The sequence below is a fragment of the Trachurus japonicus genome, chromosome 9, assembly GCF_045865225.1.
Source record: "Trachurus japonicus isolate A0001 chromosome 9, Traja_1.0".
NCBI classification, from domain to species: Eukaryota; Metazoa; Chordata; class Actinopteri; order Carangiformes; family Carangidae; genus Trachurus; species Trachurus japonicus.
The window spans coordinates 32,744,513-32,769,666 of NC_140915.1; the positions used below are offsets into that span (position 1 = coordinate 32,744,513).

The window sequence follows — 25,154 nt, forward strand, 5'->3', positions numbered from 1 at the left end:
TGTGGCCTGAATGCAGTGAATCTTGTTTTGTTTTGTGGGTCTTTATTTTGTGCAATTTGATATTTATTCATTTTTGTGAACATGCTCTGAATACAGAGATGCATCAGAAGTCAAATATATTGTTTTGTTGGTCTCCATTTTGTGCAGTTTGATATTTTTTTATTCACTTCCGTACATGCAGTCATGGTCCTCCTCAGTTTCATTCATGTGCTCTGAAATGCACTTTGCTCAATAAAGAGCAAAATGAGTTTTTAAAGGCTTAAAAAAAATATATCTTGGTTTGAATTCTATGAAGTGGGTCGCAACTTAATGATCATGGGAAAATGTGGATCCCAGAGTGAGACTACTGTAGTTGAGAACCCCTGAAATACACAATCCAACAACTCCACAACGCTCTGGTGGACAAGTTGTGATCTGCACATTCACCATGCTATGAGATAATAACAGAACGTTACCAGACCGAGCTATTTTCAAGGTAAATTCATGCAAAACCGCTGATGTGTGTTCCTGTCAGGGGCAGTTTTTCGGCAAGCAGTCTCTGCATTTGCCTCGAAAACAACTCCCATCTTGTAACGTTCTGTTATTATCTCATAGCGTGGTGAATGTGCAGGTCACAACTTGTCCACCAGAGCGTTTTGGAGTTGTTGGATTGTGTATTTGATGAGTTTGATGAAAGAAACCAAGAAATCCCATTAGCTTACGTAGCATAGTTCTAAGCACCACGCGGCTCTGCTCCGCCGTTCTAAAAATAGCTTGCACCGACAATTAAAGGTAACGAACCTACTGCTATGACTTTAGGGATTATGGCAATGGGCCAATTTGCCAAAATGTTGAACTATCCCTTTAAGCTTTGGCCCAGTGCTTTGTTCCTAAAAAAAACAACAACAACAAACAAAAGTGCAGTTTACCGTAACACAGATGAGCCGGAGTGTTCGCTGACGGAAAGACTTTTGCCACCAGTGTTGTGCAGGACACTTGGCCTCTGCTGCACGTTCTCCTGGGTACGTGGAGACACTGGGGAGTGCTGGTGGCTGTACGGCTGGGAAGCAGGCCTCACACTGCTGCTGCTGCTGTTGGTCAAACTGTGTTCTGTACCTTAGAAGCAGAAAACAGACTTTTAACCTCAAAGACACGTGACCACATCTGCGCTGTTACCATAAACCTTGACGACAAAGGCAAAAATTAAGAAAACTAAAATGAATGAATGAAAATGCATACCTGGTCGCCAGATGGGGGCATGCTCCACGTTGCCAAGAGACCCGCCCTTCTCCCTGTCACGCTCTCTGTCGCGGTCTCTCTCCCTGTCTCGGTCCCTTTCCCGATCCCTCTCCCGTTCTCTTTCCCGATCTCTCTCCCGATCACGCTCCCTCTCTCTCTCCCGCTGCTCTCTGTCTCTCTCCCGGTCCCTCTCTCTTTCCCGGTCCCGTTCACGGTCTCGCTCGCGCTCACGCTCTGAAGATGAGGATGTGCCTTGCATCTTGTTCATGTGCGAGGAGCCAACTGTGAAAGAAAAAAAAAAAAAGGAAAAAACATTATGAAAAGAGTACAGCATGTTTCATCTCTGCGTGAGCTTTGGTGGTGTGAAGTGGGCTGTTACCTGGTGAGATGGGGGAGGTGGTGTAAGGCCTGCCAGGGAAGGTGGTGGCCCCCCCAGGGATGTAGGTGATGCGATCCATTGGGGAGCCGGCTGCCCCTGCAGAGGGAGGGACCAGGACAGGTAAGTGTGGCACCTGAGAAAGATCGATGATCCCTAGAGGACAGAAAGAAAAGACGGGTAAAGGAAACCTACTAGCTGGTCTACATGCGTTCTGGCATGGTAGCAGGTAAAGAAAGGATATACTGGTGTCTCACTCTGATCCACACAGCACGATGCCACTTGAAAATGCAACAGGTTTGATAGGGACAATATTAATGGAAGAAAAACTGGGTGTCAGACATAAAATTACTTTTTGAAAAAAAAAAAAGAGAGAGAAAATAAATTATAACTCGGCTAATGGGTTAGGGATATGATTAGTTGCTAATTTTTGAAAGTTCCGGGACAAAATGTTGAAAACCAAACTCACTGCTCTCTCACTGACTCATGACAGCCACAACAGATCTCTTTCATCAAATGGACTAATGGAGTTACAAGACTGTGTTAACAACTAAGACTCAGCTGAGTGGCCACAGGTTGTGCGTGTCAGACATGCACACAGCTTCAAATAAAAACAGACCTGTACTTACAAGAGACTACAGTAATGGTTATGGACAAAAAAACAAAATACATCCAATACTGAATCTAGAGCTGCAACAATTAATCTCTTAATCACACAATAATCGATTATTAAATTAATCGTCAACTAATTTGATAATCAAATAATCAGTTTGGATAGTTTTTTAAGAAAAAAATAAAAATTCTCTGATTTCAGCTTCTTAAATGTGAATATTTCTGGTTTCTTTGTTCCTTTATGACAATATACTTAGTCTCTCGTTGGTTTGTGGACAAAACAAGACATTTGAGGACATCATCTTGTGGTTTGGGAAACACTGATTGACATTTTTCAACATTTTTAACATTTTATTTATCAAATAACTAATCGATTAATCATTTAAATATTCGACAGATTAGTTGCAGCCCTTGCCGAATCCATCAGAGTTCAGACCCTTTTATAGAATATGGTATTGTACCATGGAATGAGAAATGAATCATTGCATTGTACACAGCTGTGAAATGTGGCAGGTTAAGTAGTCCACAATCACTTGATGGACGATTCTGTTTTTGAATGAAATCCAGGCAACAGCAACCCTGCAGCTCTCCTGGTGAGAGCTCTTCACAAGCTCCATCTGTAGGTGCAGCACACTTGATGTGACTCTGTAAGTCAGTGCTGTGAGGTGGGGTAGCCTTACCACGCTGGGCTGCAGAGTAGGGCAGAGGAAGGGGCTGATCTCGTGGAGTCAGGCCCCTCAGCAGGTCTGAGCGCTGGGCAGCCATGGCAGCGGCTTGAGGCCACTGGTGCATCTGCTGGGAGGTGATGTAGTCGTTGAAAAGCGTCTGGCGGTTCTCCAGGGCCGCGGTGTCGGGAAAGCCACGGATGAGGTAGGGGTAGGGATGAGGGTATGCCGGATTGGGGGCAAGATGGCGAGGCAGGTAATAGGCCGCTGTGGATGAGGAGAAGGACAATGTTTGTTATCTTATGGCAAATCAAAAGAATTTATGGCCACACAGATGTGTTTGTTAAACATTCTGTAAGGTCTATATGTTCAGACCAACATTGCCTCCAGCAAAACAATATGATGGTGAGGTTGTGAGGTGGTGGTGAGGATGACACTGTTAGTCTACCTAGAACAGTATGGACACTTTCATGCATTTGACTGGTCAATGCAGTGGGTTACCTGATAAATAATATATTGAATTAAATGTAATTAATTATTAAATTAATATATTGTGTTGTGGCAAATGTTGAACAAAACTAATTGTAATAAAAGGGTGTGCTGGCCTAAATTCTGTTGTGACAGGATGAGGTCTAAACAGGACACCTACATGAGTGAGTACAGGCCTTCAACACAAGCACAAGGAGCACAAGGAGCACAAGGCTAACATGTTTTTTTCCCAGTTCTGCCTGTAGCTGTACCTGGGTCAAGAGGAATACCACGCTGCAGCGCTGCAGGATCGAAGGTTAAGGGGATCTGACGATACATGTCGGCTCCGAGACCCTGCAGCAGACGCTCGTACGTCTGCTGGTCTGGAACGGGCAGCGGCGATTTGGTAGCACTCATCTCCCTGGGGGTCGGTGTGGCTTTACGCTCCTGAGATGGATTCTTACTGGAACCTGGAGCAGAAACAAGTGAAACCAAATCATTTCATGTACAGTCCCTGGAATGATGGATCTTAGACAAGTAAGACATTTAAACCGACTGCATAGGTGACCCACCATCATGCTGCCTCTGGGTGGCCTCCCTGGACAGCGGGGAGCCGCGGTGAGAAGGTCCAGGGTAGGCGGCCCTTAAGTTGCCTTTGTCGTCGTAGCCCACTGGGCTGTGGTGAGCCTTGCCTCCCTGCTCTGAGGCCAGCGTGAGGGGAGAAGAGCGGGCGATGGGGCTAGCGGTACTGACCACCGTGCTGGGGCGGCCTTTCTGTGCCTCTTCGTAGCGGCCCCTGTCGGAGCGCATCTCCAGGTGGGAGGGGGCGTTGTGGTAGGAACGTGGCGAGCTGGCTATGATGGAGCGGACATCGTGACGTTTCCCTGAACCAGCTGCCTCCTGCTTCATGGGTGTTCCCTGAAGAGAGGCCTATCAGGAATTAATGAGTTGTTACTAATGAGCAGACTCACATGCTGCTGTTATTTCTTGTCTATTTGCACAATTTGTCAGTGTGATATGGTGGGAAATGTCTTGTGATTTGTTTTGTTTTCTGTTTGTAAGGTTATTTAATGTTGGAGACGCCAAAGACAAATTTCCACCAAATCTGTTGTAATAATTAGTTAGCTTTAAGAAAAGAAGATAAGATAAGATAAAACTGCACTTTATTGTCAGATCGTCCCATGACGTCCAAAGTTTCACATAATAACAAACAAAATAACAGAAACGTAACATTTAAACAAAACACAAACTACATCCTAATTCTGTTCACAACATGAACCCAACACTACAAAGTGTCTTTGGTGCAACACCCAGTGCTCAGTCTGTACATGAACCCTGCAGCCGACTTAAGAGCCCAAACTCTGATTTACATAACAATTTGACAGACTGAGGGACAAAAGAGTTCCTCAGCCTGTTCAGTCCAGCTTGTGGAACTCTGAATCTTCTGTTTGATGGCAGAAGCTGATATTCCTCAAATAACACGTGAGAGGGGTCAGATGAAATATTACTTGCAAGAGACAACATTCTTTTAGTGTATGCTGCTTGAAATGTGACTCCAGTGTTTGACCCACAATCTTTGAGCAGATATGTAGCAGTCTGGTTAGCTTGGTTTTAAGTTGGACAGACAAACAACTGAACCAAGCACTGATTCCTTACTGCATAACACTCTGTACTATAGATTGAAAAAATAATAACAAGGATGTGTTTGCTTGCTCCAAATGACCTCAGTCTCTAAAATAAATACGTTGCTGCATGTACATAATACAAATATAGTCTACATGTACACTCCAGGATAAAGTAGCGTCCACTTAGATGCCCAGCTATTTATAGGAAGAGACTTGTCAGATATTAAGGGTTGGATAGCATCTGCCTGTGTCGGTGGTGTGTGTATACCTGTGTTATGATGCCCTCCTTGGGAGGTTGTCTGAGCTCCTCCCTGGGAATGAGGTGGATGGAGCGGCCCGCCTCCTTCACAGTGGGCACCATGGACTCTCTGCCCTTCATTGGGTCAGAGAGAGACCCTGGTCCACGTGGTGGGGAGCCCTCTCTCTTTATCTGTTTAGGCTCCCTCCTGAGGTACGCATCCTGGTCCTGATGACGAGGTATACCTGAAATCCATGGAATCTGTCAGTCACTATATTCTTCATGCCAGATTTGGCAGCAGCACATTTCCAACCTTTTTCTGAATTTAAGCAGAAGGGTGCTGAGAAACGGAGTAGACAGACAAGACAGACACACAAAAAAAAATTCTGGGAAGCCTCATGCACTACCGTCTCTGGGCAAGATGAGACAAGATGGTTATCTGACTTGACTGCCATCAGATATATAAATACAAATACCAACATGAAAGTGCTCATGCCAGTGGCTGAGTTCTGGTAAAGTGGCACAATCTGTTTCTCAAAAGGGAAAAAAGGCAAAAGGAAAAACTGTTTTTCTGCAGCCCTGCTGAATGAGCACTGAGAGTGTGGGCTGCAGAAGTGAGAGCACAAAGAGTGAGTGCCTCCAGGAAAAACACAGAATACAAACAGATGACAGATGACATTACTCAGGATTCTGTTGAGAGCAGGCATTCTTACATTCACGTTCAAAGATTTTATCTGCTGCATTATCATCAAGATTTTTCTCAATTGTGTCACTTTGATCTACTATTCTATGTTTTCCTACCTTGAGAGATGGAACCACGGATGTGATGAGCATCTTTGTAAGGTGTGTGGTGCGGACTGTCCCTGTCATGAGGCATGGCTCGACCAATCAGACCTGAGGTACAGGGGAAGTAGGGGTGAGATTCAACTGCATCAGCTTTTATCAATAATTAGAGGAAAGGGTAACACTTTATAAGAAGTACACACTATTAAGCATTAGTTAAGCATTAATATATACTGAATTCTTCATTATAACGCATGAATACTCATTAGTATGTAGTTTATAAATACAGTTAGTGCTTATAAGTGATGAATAAAAGATTTAAACATTTAACTGTGTTTATAAACGAGTATTCATGTGTTATAAATGATGAATTCAGTATTTAATGCTTACATCAAACAAGAGCCAAATATGATTAGGTCCAGTAGGCTTTTGGGAGAGTGTCAGAGGGTTAAAGCCTTCTCTTACCTTCACAGTTGGCAGCAGACAGCGAGTCTCTCATAGGAAGTCCTCTAGAGATGCCTCCCTCCATGGCATCATAAGGACGCTTCAGGCCCAGAATTTCCCCGGGCTGCCCAGGGCCTCGGCCCTCATCTTTAGGGGTCTGAGAAGCAGCGCCTACAAATAATAGGAGAAGTTACTATCATCATCTTATGTTAAACGACCTCTTACTCATGAAGTAAACTGTAGCCCAGCCAATATACTTACGTTCATATGTGAGAATGTGCGCGCCGATGCCCTCATACACCACATGGCCTTTAGACAGCGCCTCGTCTCGCTCTCTCTCAGCTCGGCTGGCGCTGTCTTCTGTGATCAGACGGGTTATGGTTCCCTTATACAGAACATCAGCCGGTGTCCCCTGCGGTGAGGAGAGGAGACATGAGACCTGCACTTTATCAGTTTATCAGAGAGCAGCAGGGGCCGATCTTGAGACAGAGACAAAATCTGATCAGGGCTTTTATGAGACAAAGGACCTAAGGGAGACGGCATCGACGAGCAACAGATGCCATTTACAGGCCTAATTTCTGTGAGTTTTCACAACCTTTACACGACAAAGGCACATTGGAAAAATAAATAAAATCTAGACTCATCCTCTGCAAACAAAAAGGGAACAAGCTCTTCCTTTCTGAAGAACTGTAAAGACGGCTGCAGTGCCAGCGCTAACACCAATGGCTACAATTAAATTGGTGAATACTATACTATACTATACTTATACTATACAATAGCGATGCAGTTGAATAGTGGGGTCTGTTATATAGCCATCATTAGGTTTAATCACTATAATGAATCCCAACAGTGGATGACACACATTCCAGCTGTGTTATATAAATTTATAAGGCATTATATAAATATAAAACACAGCTCCAACTAGTTGACCATATAAGGCAGCAATATACCTACATATCAATATAGCTCTTCCCCAGTAAAATCCCTGATGTAAAAGCCCCTGATAAAATTGATTTTGAAAACAGCTTTGAAAAAAACTGTTAATAAATCATAGTGCAGCTCAATAATTCTGACTGATACAGTTATGGAGCAGATATTATGCTTCTTTTCTTTTCTTTTCAGGAGTGTTGAATTGGACGGAACCTGCATTGTGTTTCCTGAATTGCTCTTGCCCCAGAATGATTGTGTGACAGATAACAGAGATCTAAATAAACAAATTAACTGATAAAGACAACAAAAAAAGGAGGTGCAACCACATGACAACAGATGACAAGAGGCAGCTTTGTGAAAACCTGGAGTCAAATCAGTGTGAGTATGAGTCATATTCTACACTGCTTGGTGGAGAGATGAGAGCGGGGGTGGATGACTGAGTAGGAGACAAAGCAGTGTTGTTGGTTGAAGCTTTTCCAAGACGATGCTGCTGAATGTTGGGGACCAGACGAGTAAGGTTTGCTCTAATGGGGGATGGATTTGGATGACAATGAACAAAGCAGTTCTCAACTTCTCCTTAAGATAGTGCACCGGTGCCACTGGCAGCGGGCAAGTGGAGCAAACAAATGAGCTGTCCCTCTGCAGCAGCAGTGAGTCGACATCGTTTCCACCTCTTCATTACTAATCTGTTGTGGTGAACAACAGCCCCCTCGACGCTGTTGTCTCTTGTGTGCCAGAGGGATGTGATATTACAGTGGGCATATCAATGACTGGGTTTAGCCGGCGTCTAAAGTAAATAGATAAATTAGAGAGGGAACAGACGCGGTACAGTGTGTACCTGTTGCTAAGGTGACGGGGCCACTCAGAGCCATGGTTATGTCACGGCAGCGGGGAAATCCAGCACTTGGCCCGCCTCATGACCTCAACCGCTCTGCTGCTCTCTTTTATCATAAGTACACACGACAAAGCCCAGTGACAATGGCTGCTTAGATTGATGGCCATAGTTTTACACGGTGTGGGCAGGTGCCAAATGACCGCAGCAATATGGGCCACTCTAGTATTTATCATCAGAAAAGGGGGGAGGTAATTAAAAATAATGGCAGTGGGTTGTCTGTGTAAGAGCCACACAAGCTGCTCCTGCCATGAACTTTAACCCAGTTCAACATTTACATTTACTTTCTCTGGCCAAAGCAACTCATTTACCTGAGTGTGCTGCTTCTGCACAGTGCCCACTGGGCCAAAGTCTCTCCTACACCCACACTCTACCTCTTTTTAAACACACGTATTCAATTAATTTCCGATGTCATTCAGAGGTTCTCCAAATAAAAAGGGGAAGAGAACTGTTTGCCAGTTATCTGTCGTAATGCACTATTCAAGTTGAACGGTCAGCACAATACTCTCAACACATTTCACATCAGGGTTACCACACCCAATGCAACACTAACAAACTAACACATATGGGAAATTCAGTTTTTACTATCACTGCAACAGAACTGAATGGTAAACAGAAAAATGGAGAGAACAAAACTTTATTGGGGCATTCCTAATTCCTGAAGAGCAGATTTAAGAAGGACAAGACCTTCAGTACGTCGCTGTTCTGAGCTCACCTGAGTGATGGAGCCCCCTCGGTAGGAAATTGAGGAATCTTGATGCATTCTGGTCCCTGGGATGCCCTTCGTGATGCTGCCCCCTTGAACAGCTGGAATAGAGGCTGTAAAGACGGTAAGAAGACATTAATATGACTCTAGGCCAAAGTGTACTGCGCTATTAATAGTTTAATTTTAGAAAACAATGTAAACAGTGATTGGGAACTAAAGTTTATGACTGGAATTTTAAGTCTGATGTAACTGGGAATAACAGATGTTTTTTTTGTTTTTTTTTGCAAAATGTTAAAGATTTGCTCCGTTAGAAGAACTGAAGCGTTGTGGCATCACTGGAGGTAATTAGAGCTTTCACTCCTCTTGAGTAAATGTGCAGTAATTCTGCACACATAGATTTGAGCATTTCCCCCAGTTCTTCACATCCTCTCTAGCTCTGTCAGATTAGATGAGCTTCAGTGAACTCAACTCCAATGACAGTCTAGTCTGGCCACTTCAGCACATCCAGGGACTTATCCCAAAGTCACTCCAGTGACGCCCTGCTGTCTGTCTCAGGCCACTAGCATGCTCAGGGCGTGGATTTTTCTAGAATAAGACACTGACAAAAACTGAATAATATAATATGATCAACATTACCTGGAAAGAAAAAACTAATAATGTAGAAGCAAAAAAAGCAATACTAGTTTACTGTGTAAGGAAACAAAAATAAAAGAAGAAAAGGTGAGCCACTAACCACGTCCAGAAGCACCATCATGAGGTGTCCCCTGGGTGGACAGGTTGTCAGCCTGAGAGGAAGAGCTGCGAGGGGACAACTGCTCCGTCTTCACCACTGGGAAAGGACCCGCTGCATCGTACAGGATGATGTGGGGAAAGCATGTGATGAGGACACGAGACAGAGACAACAATGAGACAGACATTTCTATGATGATGCAGCACATGTGGCCTCAACATCATTTGTGATGGATGTAAAACTGGACGTGCTCCAGTGTTTCGAGACAGTTTTACTCACCCACTTTCCTCTGATCCATCCAAGACAACCCTATTTGTGTGGGGGGCATCTTCCCATGGTCCATCCCATGAGCTGGGCTGTGCAGCTGCACTGGGGTCCCCTAAAGATTCAAGTATTTGGTCATAGTGGTGTTAGATCACTTTTTTTTTGTCCATGTTTTCAGCAAATATTCAAGCATGCTACTAAAAGAATATTAAAAAACATATAATTATCAAATAATTGGATTTCTGTGGGTCAACTATGACCATCCCAAAGCCCTAGGTTACATTTGTGTGCTATACCTGAGTTATGGAACCCCCGGGCTTGGTGGAGGAAATGAGAGGTGGTGGGTCTGGCATGGGGAGGGGTCTCACTGCTGCTAGGCGACCACTGTCCTGCAGCGCACTACCGAGTGCGGGGTGGCCCGCTTGTTGGAACGCTAGAAGGCAGAGAGACTTATGAGCTCAAGACCCAACTATGTGATTTTTTAGCAGAGGATTTCTGCATCAAGAAGCAAAGTTCCCATAACATGACATACAAATATTAAAATGTAGGTTTGTTAAAGGTACATTGTGTAAGTTCTCCTGTTATCTATTCACAAAAATCGATTATTTGGTTCAAAAGTCTGTTTTCCATTCATCAATAATTCCCCCCATCAACAAACTAAAGTGTTCCTTTCAGCTCTGAATTAGCCGTTCATATCATTCATATCTACATGGGGCGGGTAAGCTCGGTGCTGGCTGCCATGTGGTGTCGCCATGTTTTTACGTTCAGTGGCAGCGTGACGGTAGGAAACCACGGAAACTCAGCAGAGACACTGGAGCTGTCGGTTCAGGTCGAGGTGGCGTCTGTGAAAAGTCACCGCGGTAACGCAGTGAGGAGGAATGGAGCGTTACACTGATGCTGCATTCACCTGCAGTCGGGCAGACGGCCGTGGCTAACAAACCAGATGTCATTTTAGTCACAGAAGTCCAGAGAAAGCCGGTAAAACGTGGGTCAGGTAACAATACGACATCGCCATGACAACATACTGTCACGTGTATTGTTTTGCCTCCTGCTGATGGGCCACTTGTTTACATAGAGGCTTGTTTAAGCCGTTACCTGCAGCGGCTGTTGTCCGTCTGCCATCTAACCGATTTCAGGTGAATGCAGCATGAAAAATACGATTGAGTTGCTTGCGATCTACAACCGCACCGCTAGATGGGAGGAATTCTTACAAAATGTACCTTTAAAGAAAGAAAAAAAAGGACAGTGAAGAGGGCTTACAGTTGAAGTGGAGCAAGTGTGGGTCGTGACTGATCTTGGCCATGTCTCGTGGGGACATGGGGTAAGGGGAGAGGACTGGGCGACCCAGGTTGGAGGTCCTCAGGTCGTCAGGGCCCAGCGCCTGCTTCTTGGCTTCACTATGTGGGGAGAAAGCCCGGGACTTTTCTGAAAGAGCAACGACACAGAAGCAGAGTCAGGACCAAAACATAGCACTCAACCTGACCTCCACTAATTCAAGACCCTGCCCTCTGGCCACTGCCAGCTCACTCTTATCAACACCACTGTCACAGTCATGAGCATGTAGAAACCTCTCATGCCACATCCCAGCCAGGGTGACATAGCACTCAATTATAAGCCAACATACACAGCAACCCATTGCTAATATTTAGTATACATTGTAAAAATCCAGCAGAGGAGGTGATTGCACTGTAGTGTGCTAAAGGTGTAATTAGAAAGGAATATAGGGGGAGAAGGCAAGGGGTGAACCTACTTAATCCCTGCAGGAGGGTCAGTAACCACCTCTCGTTGCCTTCCAGCTCTGAAGGGACACAAACACACCACAGATCATCGCACCCCAATAGAATTTATCTCTCTCTCTTCCCCACAAACATGCACTAACCACAAATAGTTTTACTACTGTCACCACATGATGTGAATTCAGACTTCTCCAGCAGAGAAACGCTCAGAAATACCAGCATGAATGGAGGGGTTGAAAATATGTCCGCACTTGCCTCTTCGGCAGGTATCAAGAGCTTTTCAAGTCTTTTTCTTTTTCTAGTCATAAAAAAAAAGGTGGTTGCTGTGCGTTAAGAGTTCACAGCTGGTGTGTCATACACTGTGCTCTCACTGAGATCCACATTCCACACGCTCACAGTATGAGCGCTGAACTAGACTATATTCCCTTCTGGGTCAGTAGCAATACCAGATCATTTATCAGTTCCCTCTCCACGAGTGTCCCAGAAACACTTGAATACCCTAAACACTAGAGAACGCAGACTCAAGGTTAGAGCATGTAGCAAGGACCAACTAAGTGAAACTAGATCAAATGCAACTAAAGCTCATTTCAAAGTGCTAATCTGGTTTCCCCTAAATCCACATATCCTGCACACTTTCAGCCAACGGCCATGTTCTACAGACGTACGGCCTGCATTGGAGGGACACTAGGGATCGTACAGAGAGAAAACAGTGGGAAGTGAAAACAGAAACATGGAGATTAAGAAAGAATTGCTGGGAATTGAAAGAGGGGATCTCGGCTAAATTAGTTTATCGCCAATAAAAGTAGCTTTTAATGCAATGATGGAGTTGTTCGTACCATCCTTGTCGCTGGTGGAGGGGCTGCGTGGGCGGATGCGGGGGCTGCTGCTGTGGAGAGCCTCCCTGTCTCTCTCCGACTGCGGGTTGTAAGGCTGCTGTTTGCCTGGCTGGCCTGAGAGCTGTTGCTGCTGCTGCTGCTGCTGCTGCTGTTGTTGGTGTTGTTGGTGTTGTTTGACATCCTGGGAGGACTCCCCATGAGCCATGGTGATCTGCTGCTGGTACAGTGCCAGGGCGTGGGGGGGCAGCACTGCCTTGCCACTCCCACTTCGCTGACTTCCCTGCATGGAGGCCTCTGACATCTACACAGCAAATTAAAGACAGAGAAGAGAAGGTTATGTACACAGCGTACACCATTAGACAAGCCTGCTCCTACCCGTCATATGGCTAACCCGACATATGGTTAGCCACATACAGTATGACAAACATGATAGCTAAAAAACAGCTCTTATTTCTTGGTAAGCTAAAGTTTCCCCCCCTAATGTCTGGCATCTCATTTCTTCTCCACAAAGCAATCTATCCCATCATCATCCTCCATCTGGCTGGCTAACCTTATACAAATATGACCCAACAATTTCACCCGCTATACTCTTATCTCTGTAAGCTAAGCAGAGTGACAGTGATAGCTATGATATCGTTGCAATCATAGAATGAGTTAGTGAGTGTATGTGTGTGTGTGTGTGTGTTGGGCAAATCAGATTCTGTTACAAAACATTTTTTCAAGGGCTGGAAAAGCTGAGATGCTCTCATAACTGTTCTGTGAGAAATAAATACAATGAGATAAAGTGTTGACTCACAATCGGTGGTATAGCAGCAGCCCTCTGTTTGAGCTGCTTCAGGTCCAAGGGCGGCTTCTGCAGCGGGGAGGATATAACCCCATCATGAGTGTAGTTCAGCAGGCTGGGCCGTGGAGATGTCATTCTACGCAGAAAAAGACACAAATAAATAAGGGGAAGTGAAAATGAGGTCAAAGGTGGAAGATAAAAAGGTGCATTTTCTATTGTTTATGTTGTTAAACTTCACAACTTTAAAAAGCCCAGAAATGGATAAGAAGGAAAGGATGAACTCAATGGGCCAATGTAAGTGTTTCGGAGATGACTGTGTAAATTGAAATAACATGTACATGCGCTGTAAAAAAAAAATTTAAAAAAAGCCCCACAATCTATTCATTAAACCTTTACGGATAAATAGAAAAAAGAGCAGAAGTTCTGACTGTTTTCATTCCACATGCCTGTCTCTTCATCCCCTCAGGAGATGAAGGCACATTCACAAACCCTCACTAAACAATATTTAAGTACTCAAAAGATGAGAGAAAGTTTATATGTGTGTGTGTGTGAGAGTCATATAGATGCAGGATGTGTATATTGACAGAGCTCAACGCTGTGAAAAAAAAAATGCAAGTAAAAATCCATATCCATGTCTTGCACATCTGTCGAAAAGCACACAACATTCTCTGAATCACAGACTGACACACACTTTGATGCACGGCAACACAAAAGTGTGCAGACACGCGCGCGCACTCACACACATACTCACTCGCTCCCTTTGTTTGCTTTGGCAGAGAGGGCAGCGTTTCCCTCAGCTCTGCCAGTACATGCAGTCTGCTGTCATGGAAAAAATTGAACAAATACCGTGCAAACAAAACTAATCACTCCTCCCACGCACTTTTGACACCCATTTCTCGTGGCCTCATTCACAGACGCACACACACACACACACACATGTATACGGGAAATATATATTCCCATTCATACAAAGTACAAATCTCTGGTTGATAGAAAAGAGCAACCTGTGGTGTACACACAAGTGGCTCGCCAAATATGGCTTCACTGCCGTACAGTGTAGCTAGGCAACTAATAACACTTCAAAACCCTCTCTGCTGTATTTTCTGATGTCTGCTGTGGTAGACCAGAGAAGTAGGACACCTAGAAAACCACTGCTCACAAACCAGAGGCCCTTTGACAACAATAAACTGAAGCAGACCTCACGATTTTCACTGATTTCAACCCAACAATAAAGAGATCATATGAGTGGGAAATAAACACCTCATTTTCACTCCATCTCTTGCTAGAATGTTTTACCTGTTCTTATCTGTGTTGTCCGTCTCCTCCACTTCATCAGCGCTGCAAGTGGCACTGGAGTCACTGTCCCCATGTGAGCCTGTTTTGGCCCCATGGTCCTTCTTGGAGCTCTTGGTGGAGGTTCTGACTTCCTCCGTCTCTGCAGTAGGAGGTTTTTTATCTGTGGCATCGCTGGGTGCTGCTGGCTGCAGCTGCTCTTTGTTGGGCTCCCCTGTCTCAGTCTTTATCTCCTGCTTGATGGCTGAGTCTGCATCTTCTTTGACCGGGGGTTTCTCGTCCCCTGCCTGGCCCACGTCTGATCTGGCTGCCTCCTTGTCCGTGGCGTTGGAGCCGGCCTTTGACCTGCTCGAGCCCTCCTCCTTAACCTTGCTGTCCTCGGATGAATGTGGCGAAGGCAAGCTCTCCGTGTCGGAGCTGTTGTTGGCTCCACCTGGCAGGGACATGGGGACAAAGGGAAGCTCTGATTAGAAGACAAAATTGGGATTATATTGTAAATCATGTTATATCTCCATGTCCTTTTTTTCTCCCTCCATCTCTTTCTGCTAAACCAGATTCTTCACAGCACCAGTCTAATCAAGTTTCACTGTACAATAAGGAGGAACACAAAACCACTAGGATGATGGACGAAATCCCCTGGGGCTTCAAGCGCTTTATTGTCAAGTACAGGCTACACAGTATACTTGTTTCAACAGACTACAGCAGGATTTTTTAGAACACTTCCAAGGCTGTCCCTACACAACTTGATTGTTTTAAGTATCCCTGTAAAATGTAATTAAAGTAAATGTGACTTCTAGCCATAAATTTTACATTTACAAAAATAATACTGTTCTGTTTGACTGACACTGTAGGAAAGCATCTGTTTACTGACATTTGCATGGTTAGGTGAAGTCAGTTGTGCAGTAGTGTTGAACAACCCAGAGCACCACCACGGACATATGACTTCAAAAATCCCACATACATTGATTTCTGACACTTTTTAAATGTTTTTATAAAAACTGGCTATTATTAGGGGAAAAATCGATACAGCATAGTATCGTGATATTTTGCATGGCAATATTATATTGATATACGAACGGCATGATGTTAACAAAGTTTTCATTTGGAGACATCATTTGCAGTTGAAAAAGCTAATAAATCACAATATTTTAAATATCTCAATAATATCGTATCTAGACCCAAGTATCGTGATAATATCATATTGCAGGGACTCTGGTGATTCCCACTCCCAGCCATCATATGCTTTGGAAAATGCAGAACTGTGACATGTCTATTGTTTTGGACTGCATTTTCATTAAAACATGTAGGTGTACCTATTAAAGTGTCTTGCGAGTCAGCGTCAATCAAGCATCTTGCATAATAAAATGCTGATGCACCTTACTATTTGGAAACCAATTCATACTTTAATAATGTAAAAAACACTTCATGATGAAAAAGGAAAGCACACCATTTTAAATCGTAAAAGATTCATATAGCCCAAAAAGATGCATTAGTCCATTGATAAGTGCAGGTAAGCTACCGGTAAGTGTTTTATTTTAGTAGTTAGGTGTACCTTCTCCATCTTCAGGGGCCTCTTCTTCATTTCCACTGGCTCCTGAACCCTCCATCTCCTCCTCCTCTGGTGCATATGGGGCACTGGCCTCCTCATTCTGTGGGGCTTTACCCCTTCGGCGGGCCTTTCGCTCCTTCTCCTGAGTCAAATCAAACACACACTAAATAAAAACGGCCTGCACGTCTTGTAGCTTGGTGGTGTAAAAACCAAAAAGCATCACCAAAATGTGGCTCAGAACCATTCCCTGTGCTTACCGATTTCATTTTATGCTGCTGCAGTATCTCATCAAGTTTCTGCCTCTTCTTGTAGTTGAAGTAGAAGTTCTTGCACTGCGACACGGTTTTTGATCCCACCATCTTGGCGATGGCGGACCAGTTCCTACCATACTGGAGAAGGCCTGGAATAAACAGATGGACAGAGAAAAAAGGGAGGGTTTAGAATAGGAAAGGATCTAAGACGTTATGCAGACTCTGCTCCGTACAAATGAAGTTCTAAAGAAGTGACGCGAGTTGTGCAAAATCCAAGACGGTAAATGTCACAAGTATTTAGGTTTCTGTACTGTAAAGCGTATCAACGACCACAATCTCTTCTTGTGCACAGTCGCTCTATGGCAATCCAACAGCCATACACATCCCTCTTTAAATAGTCACAACTGTAGCGCAGTCTTGCTGTTTAGTTCTACATGCAGCATAGAAACAGTCACACTCTCTCCGCAGCAGCGAGGATTGATGTTTTACACTTTCCTAATCGGAGACAGAGAGACACAGAAAGGCCTGGGGGAGCGGTGGCGTGGTGGCCGACCCGTCCGTCATACCAATGACATCACTGGCTCTACCCACTGGGGTCACTCTGTGTCATTTTCTAACTGACTTTGATGTGACCCAGTTCCAAGAAACCCTAGTCCTCTAGCCAGTCAACCACATGATTGTGCCTTACACAAGAGTCTACAGGCACCCGCTGGGCCAGAGCTGTGATAGATCAACCTGTCATGAAACAAACACACACACTCACGCAATCACTTAGTGCATGTGTGCAAAAAAAAAAAAAAAAAGAAGAGATGCAGAGAGCAGTCGGGGTGTAAGTGCAAGTGAGTGAGAAAGACAGATAGTGTAGAATTTGCTCTGGTGCCCCCCCCTCCCCCCTCCCCTCCGGAGTCTGCTGTTAGCTAAAGGCAGCTCATTAACAGTGTGTGTTGTAAGAGGCTTAAGCTTACACCACCCACTTGTTTCCTGTGCCAGCCTGACAGGTCCTGGCAACAGGACACCTCTCAAAGGGCTGTGGAGAGAGAGAGAGAAAGAGAGAGGTGGTGGTGGTGGAGGGGGGGGGCTATTAACAGGCACCGTGCCAACACCCCCTGGGATAACCTTGGTCATGGGTTCAGAGGTCTCTGCATCTCATCGCTTAATGGAGGCAGTAGGACAACAAGCACAACTCTGAGCCAAAAAAGAGGAAAGGACAGCTGTTTACAGCCCGGCGTTGCAACAGCCCTGTTAATCAGGAAGATCGGCTGCCGTATCAACTCTTTGATCAACAATGCTCGTAACCAGTAATAGCTGCAATAAAAGATGGTCCGGTAGTTGTTTACATGTTTAACTTGTAGGATATCATAAAGGACTGCTTTTATATGTGTACATAAACATGTCCCCTCAAATATCATAAAGTATTTGAAACTCACTGCACTTTAATCCATTCCTTGCAAAGAAAATGTATCATATTTATCTCTGCACTGATAAACTTAAAATACTACCTGTCACAAATACTTCTATAAAAGCTCTTTTGCATCTAGAGAACTCATGCATCAGAGGTTTTTGTATAATATTCAGTCACACTGAGAATTTATTAATGCCTGTAGAAAATAAAGAAAAAAAAGAACTACCATAACAAGCAAAGGTGATCTTCAAGTCTGAGCTGCTGGTGTCTAAAAGCTGCTGCACACCTACAACCTGTCAAGTGGTAAAGTGGAAGAGGTTTTTCAGCTGAAATATTCATCGCTGCCACTTAAAGGCATTGCTAGAAAAGCTCCTCCAAGAAAGAAAGGAAGAGAAAGAAGAGTTGGCCTGACTTGCTCCAGGAGGATTGGGACACGTGACCAACACCTATCAACCTTTTACAGTCGTCTCACAGGAGGGAGGGGGGCAGGTAGACACCCTCCAACCTGCCTGAGCACACTCACAAACACACACACGCTCAGACAAACACACACAAAACAGTAGCATAATAAGACAGGCAGCCAGTCAGTGAGCGGACAGGGACAAACACCTTGCTGCACCCAGTGAACCTGACGCATTAACAATCCACTCAGAGTCAAAGGTCACTTTGTTATGACCTCTAGCTACATCCAGTTTATTCCACTGTAAGCACGTACTCAGAGCGCAATCCCAAGCAGCTCTGCTCGACTCGGGACCTCAGTTGCTGGAGCAACACCACATGGGACAAACATCCAATCGGCGGCAGCGATACTGGAGCAGGTGGTAGCCTCACGCCCAATCGGGACGCTCCACTCCCATTAGCTCCGCCCCTCCACAGAAAGTCCAATCAACACCTGGTGCGGCCAGAAAAGTGGTTGTTCCTGTCTGTCACATGGCTGTCAGTGCGGCCCGTGGCCCGGTGGCCCTGCTGGAGATAAGACTATCAGACAGGCTGATCTCCCGAGGGCCGGCCGGGAAGCTTTTCGGGGCTGGGCCTTCCGATCCGGAGCAGAGGAGATGAAAACAGCTCAGTCTCGCTGCTCCTTCTGCCAGCTGGCTTGATACTTGAGCCGGTGTCAGGTTGACGTGTTCCAAAACAGCACATGCTCCTGGCCTCTCCCCTCCTTTTCCCCTCTCACTCTGTCCTCCCTGCGCGTCGGTGAGTGCTGGTCTGTTCTTCTCTGCCGTGTCTCTCCCCAATGGCGGTCGTCTGGGAAGACTTCCACAGGAAAGTGGGACTGTGGGGCGGTGCTATGTGCTCAGCCTTTCTCTCCCCTCATCTGATCTCTCCTCTATCTCTCTCTTTTTTTTCCCTCCCTCCCTCCCTCTCTCAGTCGGTCTGTCCCTCCCCCTACCTCACTCTGCCAGCAGGCACAGCGGCGCACACACACACACACACACACACACACACACACACACAAACACACGCACACACAAATGCATGAGTGAGTACACACTCACTTGAACCCTCTCTCTCTGTCTCTCTTGTTAATACTCTAGCACACAGATGCAAACACACACTCAGGCAGTCCAAGAGTAAACAGAGAGCGGAGAGAGCGACAGAGAGAGAGAGGGAGGGAGAGCGCGCGTGCACGAGAGAGAGGGAGCGCGCAAGAGAGAGAGAGAGGGAGCGTGCAAGAGAGAGAGAGAAAAGAGAGAGAGCAGCCCAGAGAGAGAGAGAGAGGGAAGCGAGAGAGAGCAGAGCCACTGAGCTAAAGAGACAATAAAGAAAGGGAAAGGATACAGAAGTAGAGAGTAAGCAAAGAGAGAGGGAGGGGGAAGAGGGAAAGACGGAGTTGATGTTGATACCATGAGAAAGCATAAAGGCTTTCACATTTTTCCTGACTGACCTGCTTTTCATCTTGAATGTGACCTCTCACCAGTCTATAACAACACAGAGTGAGGGGAGAGAAAGTGAGCGAGGGAAAGAGGCGCTTGCCAAACCTTCCAGAGCTCTTGCCAATCTGGGCCGTTGCCATCTCCCATCCCAGAGACACAGACAGAACAAGAGGCAGAGATAGAGCAACAGCGGAGGAGCAAGAGAGAGAAAAGATAATATGGCATTCTCTACTTGCTGCTCCTTTAAATGGGCTCTTCCAGCACAGCAGAGCAGAGCAGAGCAGGGGCCATTATCCAGCTGCTGCCTGCCTGCACCCAAGCAAAGCCTGCCAGATTAGTGCACTTACATAAACGGCAGCCAAGAAGGGTGCACATGCAAACACACAACTTGGACCGAGCGCACGCAGACACAACCTTTGCTACACATATCTTACGCGCACAAACACACACATGCACGCACGGCCAAGCAGAGCTGGTGGGTTTAAGAGAGAGGCTTTAACAAAGATTGGCTGTCCCCTTGTCTCAGGTAGCAGTCTTCATGAGCGCTGACGACAAGAGTGATCTGTCTCCGAGTGCGGCCGTGCCGTCTTCCGAGGCAGTGGCGGCTGGAGCTGCCACGCTGGAACGCCACAGTCCTGCCAGCCACTAGAAATGCCATTATTCAGATCTGTTTCATTCAAAGGCATAAACACATTAGCATCAAGACACCCAAGGTTCTTTATAGCGTATACATGTCAAGCACCTGCGAGGGGGAGAGCACCTTGACAATCTTATTCATTTCTATGAGGAAATGAGTGGGTGGGGTTATGATCCTCCAGTGTCTGAGTTCTTTGAAGGGGAATCCCTTTTGGCAGGTGAGGGGGTGGTTGTGAGAACCGATGAAAAAAACAGCAAGAGCGGCTCCTCTTCTTCGGCCCCTGGTTCTGTAGCCGGGCTGTGTTGGTGGTGGTTACATAAGCCCTTCATAGAAGCCCTGCTCCCACCGAGCTGCCAGGCTAATCCTCTGGGATGGAGCCCCCCACTAATCCCGCTGCAGGAGAATGGAACTGAAGACATTAACCAGGATTACTACACAGGACCGTGTTCGAGCCAGACCAGCGGCAGTTATCACAAAATAAAACCTTAACACACATACCCGACCGCAGACACAAACCCCAAATTGCTGGAGCCGCCACACACACACACAAACACACACACGCAGGAATTCATCTCAAGGGATGTGATAATTCCTGTGGACCTAATGTGGGTTCAATCAATATCACATTCAAGATGTTGATGGCTTCTTGCAAAAAGCACATCTGGGGCAGGTTCAATTACAAAATGATGTGCCCAGTCAGGGATGTCACGATTATACATTTTCTTGGTACGATTATTGTCAGAGAAATAATCACGGTGTTACAATTATCACAATTATTATGCATTAATTAATTTCACAACACTAGGAATGTGTATAAATATAGTCAAAATATAATTACATTACTCATTGTTTACACAAAATATTTCAAGTATCTATTGATGTAGGAACAACTACTAATCCCCCAGAGGAAATGTTTGAAATATTCAGGTCATAAATTGTCATCTATACCAAATGTTTACGTTTTTTGTTTTCTTTAAATTACAAATGACACGCTAACATTTAAATTCCTACCAATTCAATGTTACGTTAGTTAAATGGACCAGTATCTGTGCATTTACCTTTATTTTGGTGCACATCTGCCGATATGGTTCCAATATTTATATAGTATTTAGGAATCTTTACGATGAATTAATTGTGGCGATTAATTGTGAAAACAAGTAATCATGACATCCCTATGCCCAGTGATTCAATATTAAAAATAATTACATAATGGGTTAATAATCAATAATAGTTTGATAGTCCAATTCATTCAGATGTTGTACGATCAGTCTGATTGATAGCAGTGAGGACAAAGGAACCTGAAGCTGTCAGTCCTGCAGTGCAGAGAGAGCAGATGCTGCTGCTGCTGTAGCTGCTGCAGGAGCTGCTCCTCTCACCTGCCGGCATGTTGTGGACATGGGTGGTTGATGTTGTCCCCAAGATGTCCTGCACCTTACATTGCATGTGTCTCTCAACAACAGTTTCTGAGTGAGTCCAGAGTCCAGACCCCTGCCAAGCACAGAGAGAGACCCGGCCTTTTTTGACCAGCTTGTCCAGTCTCCCAGTGTTCTTAAATTAGTCAGAAGCAGAACTGAAAGTCGCACGGAGCACAGTGACACATCATCTACAAGTGGCCACAAAGCAGCCGCGCTGAAGTGAAATTGAGTTGAGTCATGTGCAGAAAGCAAGACTTGACATTGCAAAGACAGTACTCAGCCATCTGAGACCAGGATTTGCAAAAACCACCTATAAAAAGATGCATTTGAATACACAACTCGGGCTGACTTTTACTAATGCCATAAATCAAAAAGTAGAGATATTTATAAACACTGAGAGGACTGCCTGCAGCAGCCATCAACCCTCCTTGATTCTGTCTTTTTTTTAAAAACACCCTGACAGACACGATGCAGACCGTCGGTCCCGTGGAGCCGATCAGTGGGAAATCCCAATCAGAAGAGGAGGACACATTAGAAACCGCTGAGGTTGAGGCGCCCATTCAATCAGCAACCGAGACTCATGCACGGCACGCAACACACACCGTCAACCGCACTCATGCAGAGCGCTAGTACGAGGAAAGCGGGCGATGTCAGCGACCTCTGTGAATCAGCCATAGGCTTCTGGGTAATCTTCAGTCAGAGACAATAAACAAGCTGAGTTAATGACTGCTGCATTTGCACTGGCTGGCTGATAAGAAGCAGACTTTACAGCCTGGTTGATAAAAAAGACAGGCTGCCTTGACCCAGAGAGGGAGGGAAACGGCTCCAAAGAGCAACAGACCCGGTCCAGGCAGACTGACACATACATGCGTAGACACAACCCAGCAGCACGTGGCAGTGGCTGCCTCTCTAACAGGAAGTCACAGCCGCATCACTTGTCTATGCTTTCGAAAAAAACACAGTTTGATCCGCAGCTAATGTTCTCTCTTTTTGGTATGTCAATAACAAGGTAGCTGCGCTTAAGTTATAACTTCACGGTGTGAAGAAAAGTTTATTCTATATTACCTTTTTTGGCAGTTTCCATTTCTTCCTCAGTCCAGCGAGAGCTCTCATTCATCTCCAGATTGGCTGTTAAAAAAAAAATAGAGAACCACCAAGTTAGAGAAGGCGGGAGGAGGAGGAGGAGGAGGGGGTGTGGGCAGTTGTCACAAAGTCAGTTAGGGAGTGACTGACAAGAGGAAGGGAAGGAGAGAGAGAAATTAGAGAAGAAAAAAAAAAGAATATGAGGTTGGGGGGCAGGGTAGCTTGTGCTGCTTGCCAGTGAGGCACTGCAGCACGGGTCGCTAGGGACTGTTTGTTTTAGATGGAGGAAGCAGGAAATCCAAGGAGAGAAGTCAGTTAATGATTATAGACATAACAACTGGCTTCATTCCCTGCGCAGGCCCCGAGCCAGGCCGACCCTGGCCCTGTGTGTCAGACGGCAGCGCGGCTACGGCTAGCCTGAGCTCATGTGTCCTCTACACGGGCTCGTGAAGGGCACGGTGGGCATGCAAGGGCACTGCTGCCAGCGGGAGAGCACACAATGGCGGCGGGAGCGCCTGCAGCTCCGGCCACATGGGGATTCCCTGTGTCTTAAAAAACCTGTGCTGCAGGAGCGACTGCAGCGTGTACACTAAACTGCTGACACATCCAAAATCCCTCGCAGCCTGCAGCAAGGGTGTTCATGTGTGCACGGCCAACTTACCACCTGCCAGGAAACAAAGAGCTAAGTGGGGGGGGGGGGCGCTGCTGACACACGGAGTATTTTGTCCTTAAATAATACTTTCACCGGCAGATGGGATTTGAACTACAAATCTCACGTGTCACACATTTTAAGCTCATTTGATTTGTTTCTAGTGTGCCACTTACGAGTGTCACTTTTGTTATGCAGTAATGAGTGCAAGGCTGAATACGAAAAAAGTGAGTGTAGACAAAAAGGAACAATAGTGCACTCTTGTGGTGTGGGACAGGAGACCACAGCTACATCAGAGGTGAAAAAGTCAATCTGTGTGGTTACATGGAAATCCTGTCTGTTGCTTCATTACTCCTGATTGGTGAATGTTATTTTGTCATACATAAGATTCATTAGAATCAATATAAGAAATTAAGTCTCATATGTCTGTGTGTTTATCAAGTGCAATACAGCGTTAAAATAACAGCTGGTGTAGGTTGTTGCAACAATAGAGTAACACAACAAACTGGTGGTAATTTGATGCAGCAGAGCTGAGACTCACCCAGCTCATTGTTGAGGGGGGGGGTGGTGGTCTCCTCCACCTCGCTGGTCATGGAGCGGGTGATGCGGCCCTTGCGGCGGCCCTGGCTGTTGGCTGTGCGTCGACCCTTGAAAGCCACAGCAGGTTCTTTGTCCTCTGCATCTTCTCCAGAGGTGTCATCCCTGCATTAGAGAAACATGAACACAGTCAGCAAGAGATACACAGCTGCATGTTTGAAGGTGAGCATGGGATGGATCTTGGGATGTCACGATTATAGATTTTCTTGGTAGGATTATAATAAGAGAAATAATCACACTACTGTATTACGAATATCACAATTATTATCCAGTAATTAATTTCACAACACTACGAATGTGTAAAATCAAATCAAGTCAAGTCAAAATACAATTATATTACTATAACTATTATTATATACACAAAATATTTGAAGTATCTATTAATATATGACCAATTATTAATCACCCAGGGGAAATATTTGAAATATTGAAGTCATTAATTGTCATCTATACCAAATGTTTTATTTTTTTAATTTTTTTTATTACAAATGACATGCTAACATTTAAATTCCTACTAGTTCAGTGTAACGATGGGTAAATTGACATCAATGCAATTGAACGAAAAATGTATTCAACATGCATTTTGCTGCTTTGAGTGTTCAAGTGTTTGCTGATGAGTAAGGGATCTTTTCTTTTAATGTATAAACACAGCCCTGCATTGTTGTTAATGGTAGCATATAAACATGCAAACCACCAGAAAGACAACACTTGGACATTCATCATAGTTTCATTTCAGACCCAGTACGGAGGTAAACTTCAGTTAAAGCAGAAGTAAGCGATATATTTGTGTTAATATAAGTCTTAAATAGTTATATCTTCCGACAGCAATCACTTACATAGAGTGTTTGGTCTGAAACACGGGTCTGTCAGTCCCTCTGCTCTGCTCTGAGCCCAGGAGAAAACATTTATCGTATCCTACAGTTTTTATCCAATGAGGAGAGAGAACGGCATGCAGGGCTGTGTGTGCAGCCAAGGGACGCCGTGAATGTGGCGACGTAGGGACGAGGACTGTTATGGTGCGTTCAAGGAAACTCGTATTTTTCCGACCGTGAAGTTGTACCAGTTCGATCTGGTACGAGTTCACGGGTCAGAAG

At 45.2% G+C, this 25,154-nt stretch overlaps 1 protein-coding gene across 14 annotated transcripts in view; it reads right to left on the reverse strand.

Moving 5' to 3' along the window:
• Nucleotides 1–25,154, reverse strand: part of ncor2 (nuclear receptor corepressor 2) — a 99,397-nt gene that overhangs the window by 12,895 nt on the left and 61,348 nt on the right. For 3 of the 14 annotated variants that reach the window (XM_085787508.1, XM_085787505.1, XM_085787501.1), the window contains exons 16-38: nucleotides 24,005–24,165; nucleotides 22,797–22,859; nucleotides 16,407–16,549; nucleotides 16,153–16,291; nucleotides 14,604–15,033; nucleotides 13,320–13,443; nucleotides 12,524–12,824; nucleotides 11,702–11,749; nucleotides 11,212–11,376; nucleotides 10,248–10,384; nucleotides 9,967–10,066; nucleotides 9,691–9,801; nucleotides 8,967–9,070; nucleotides 6,691–6,841; nucleotides 6,451–6,600; nucleotides 6,004–6,096; nucleotides 5,233–5,447; nucleotides 3,912–4,257; nucleotides 3,612–3,809; nucleotides 2,887–3,138; nucleotides 1,598–1,693; nucleotides 1,219–1,500; nucleotides 909–1,095 (exon numbers count right to left, since the gene is read on the reverse strand). In XM_085787508.1, the coding sequence (XP_085643634.1) occupies nucleotides 909–1,095; nucleotides 1,219–1,500; nucleotides 1,598–1,693; nucleotides 2,887–3,138; nucleotides 3,612–3,809; nucleotides 3,912–4,257; nucleotides 5,233–5,447; nucleotides 6,004–6,096; nucleotides 6,451–6,600; nucleotides 6,691–6,841; nucleotides 8,967–9,070; nucleotides 9,691–9,801; nucleotides 9,967–10,066; nucleotides 10,248–10,384; nucleotides 11,212–11,376; nucleotides 11,702–11,749; nucleotides 12,524–12,824; nucleotides 13,320–13,443; nucleotides 14,604–15,033; nucleotides 16,153–16,291; nucleotides 16,407–16,549; nucleotides 22,797–22,859; nucleotides 24,005–24,165 (3,996 nt within the window). Of the gene's footprint in view, nucleotides 1–908; nucleotides 1,096–1,218; nucleotides 1,501–1,597; nucleotides 1,751–2,886; nucleotides 3,139–3,611; nucleotides 3,810–3,911; nucleotides 4,270–5,232; nucleotides 5,448–6,003; nucleotides 6,097–6,450; nucleotides 6,601–6,690; nucleotides 6,842–8,966; nucleotides 9,071–9,690; nucleotides 9,802–9,966; nucleotides 10,067–10,247; nucleotides 10,385–11,211; nucleotides 11,377–11,701; nucleotides 11,750–12,523; nucleotides 12,825–13,319; nucleotides 13,444–14,603; nucleotides 15,034–16,152; nucleotides 16,292–16,406; nucleotides 16,550–22,796; nucleotides 22,860–24,004; nucleotides 24,166–25,154 lie in introns of all 14 variants that reach the window. The other 11 variants (XM_085787503.1, XM_085787497.1, XM_085787502.1 and 8 more) reach the window with 8 other exon arrangements.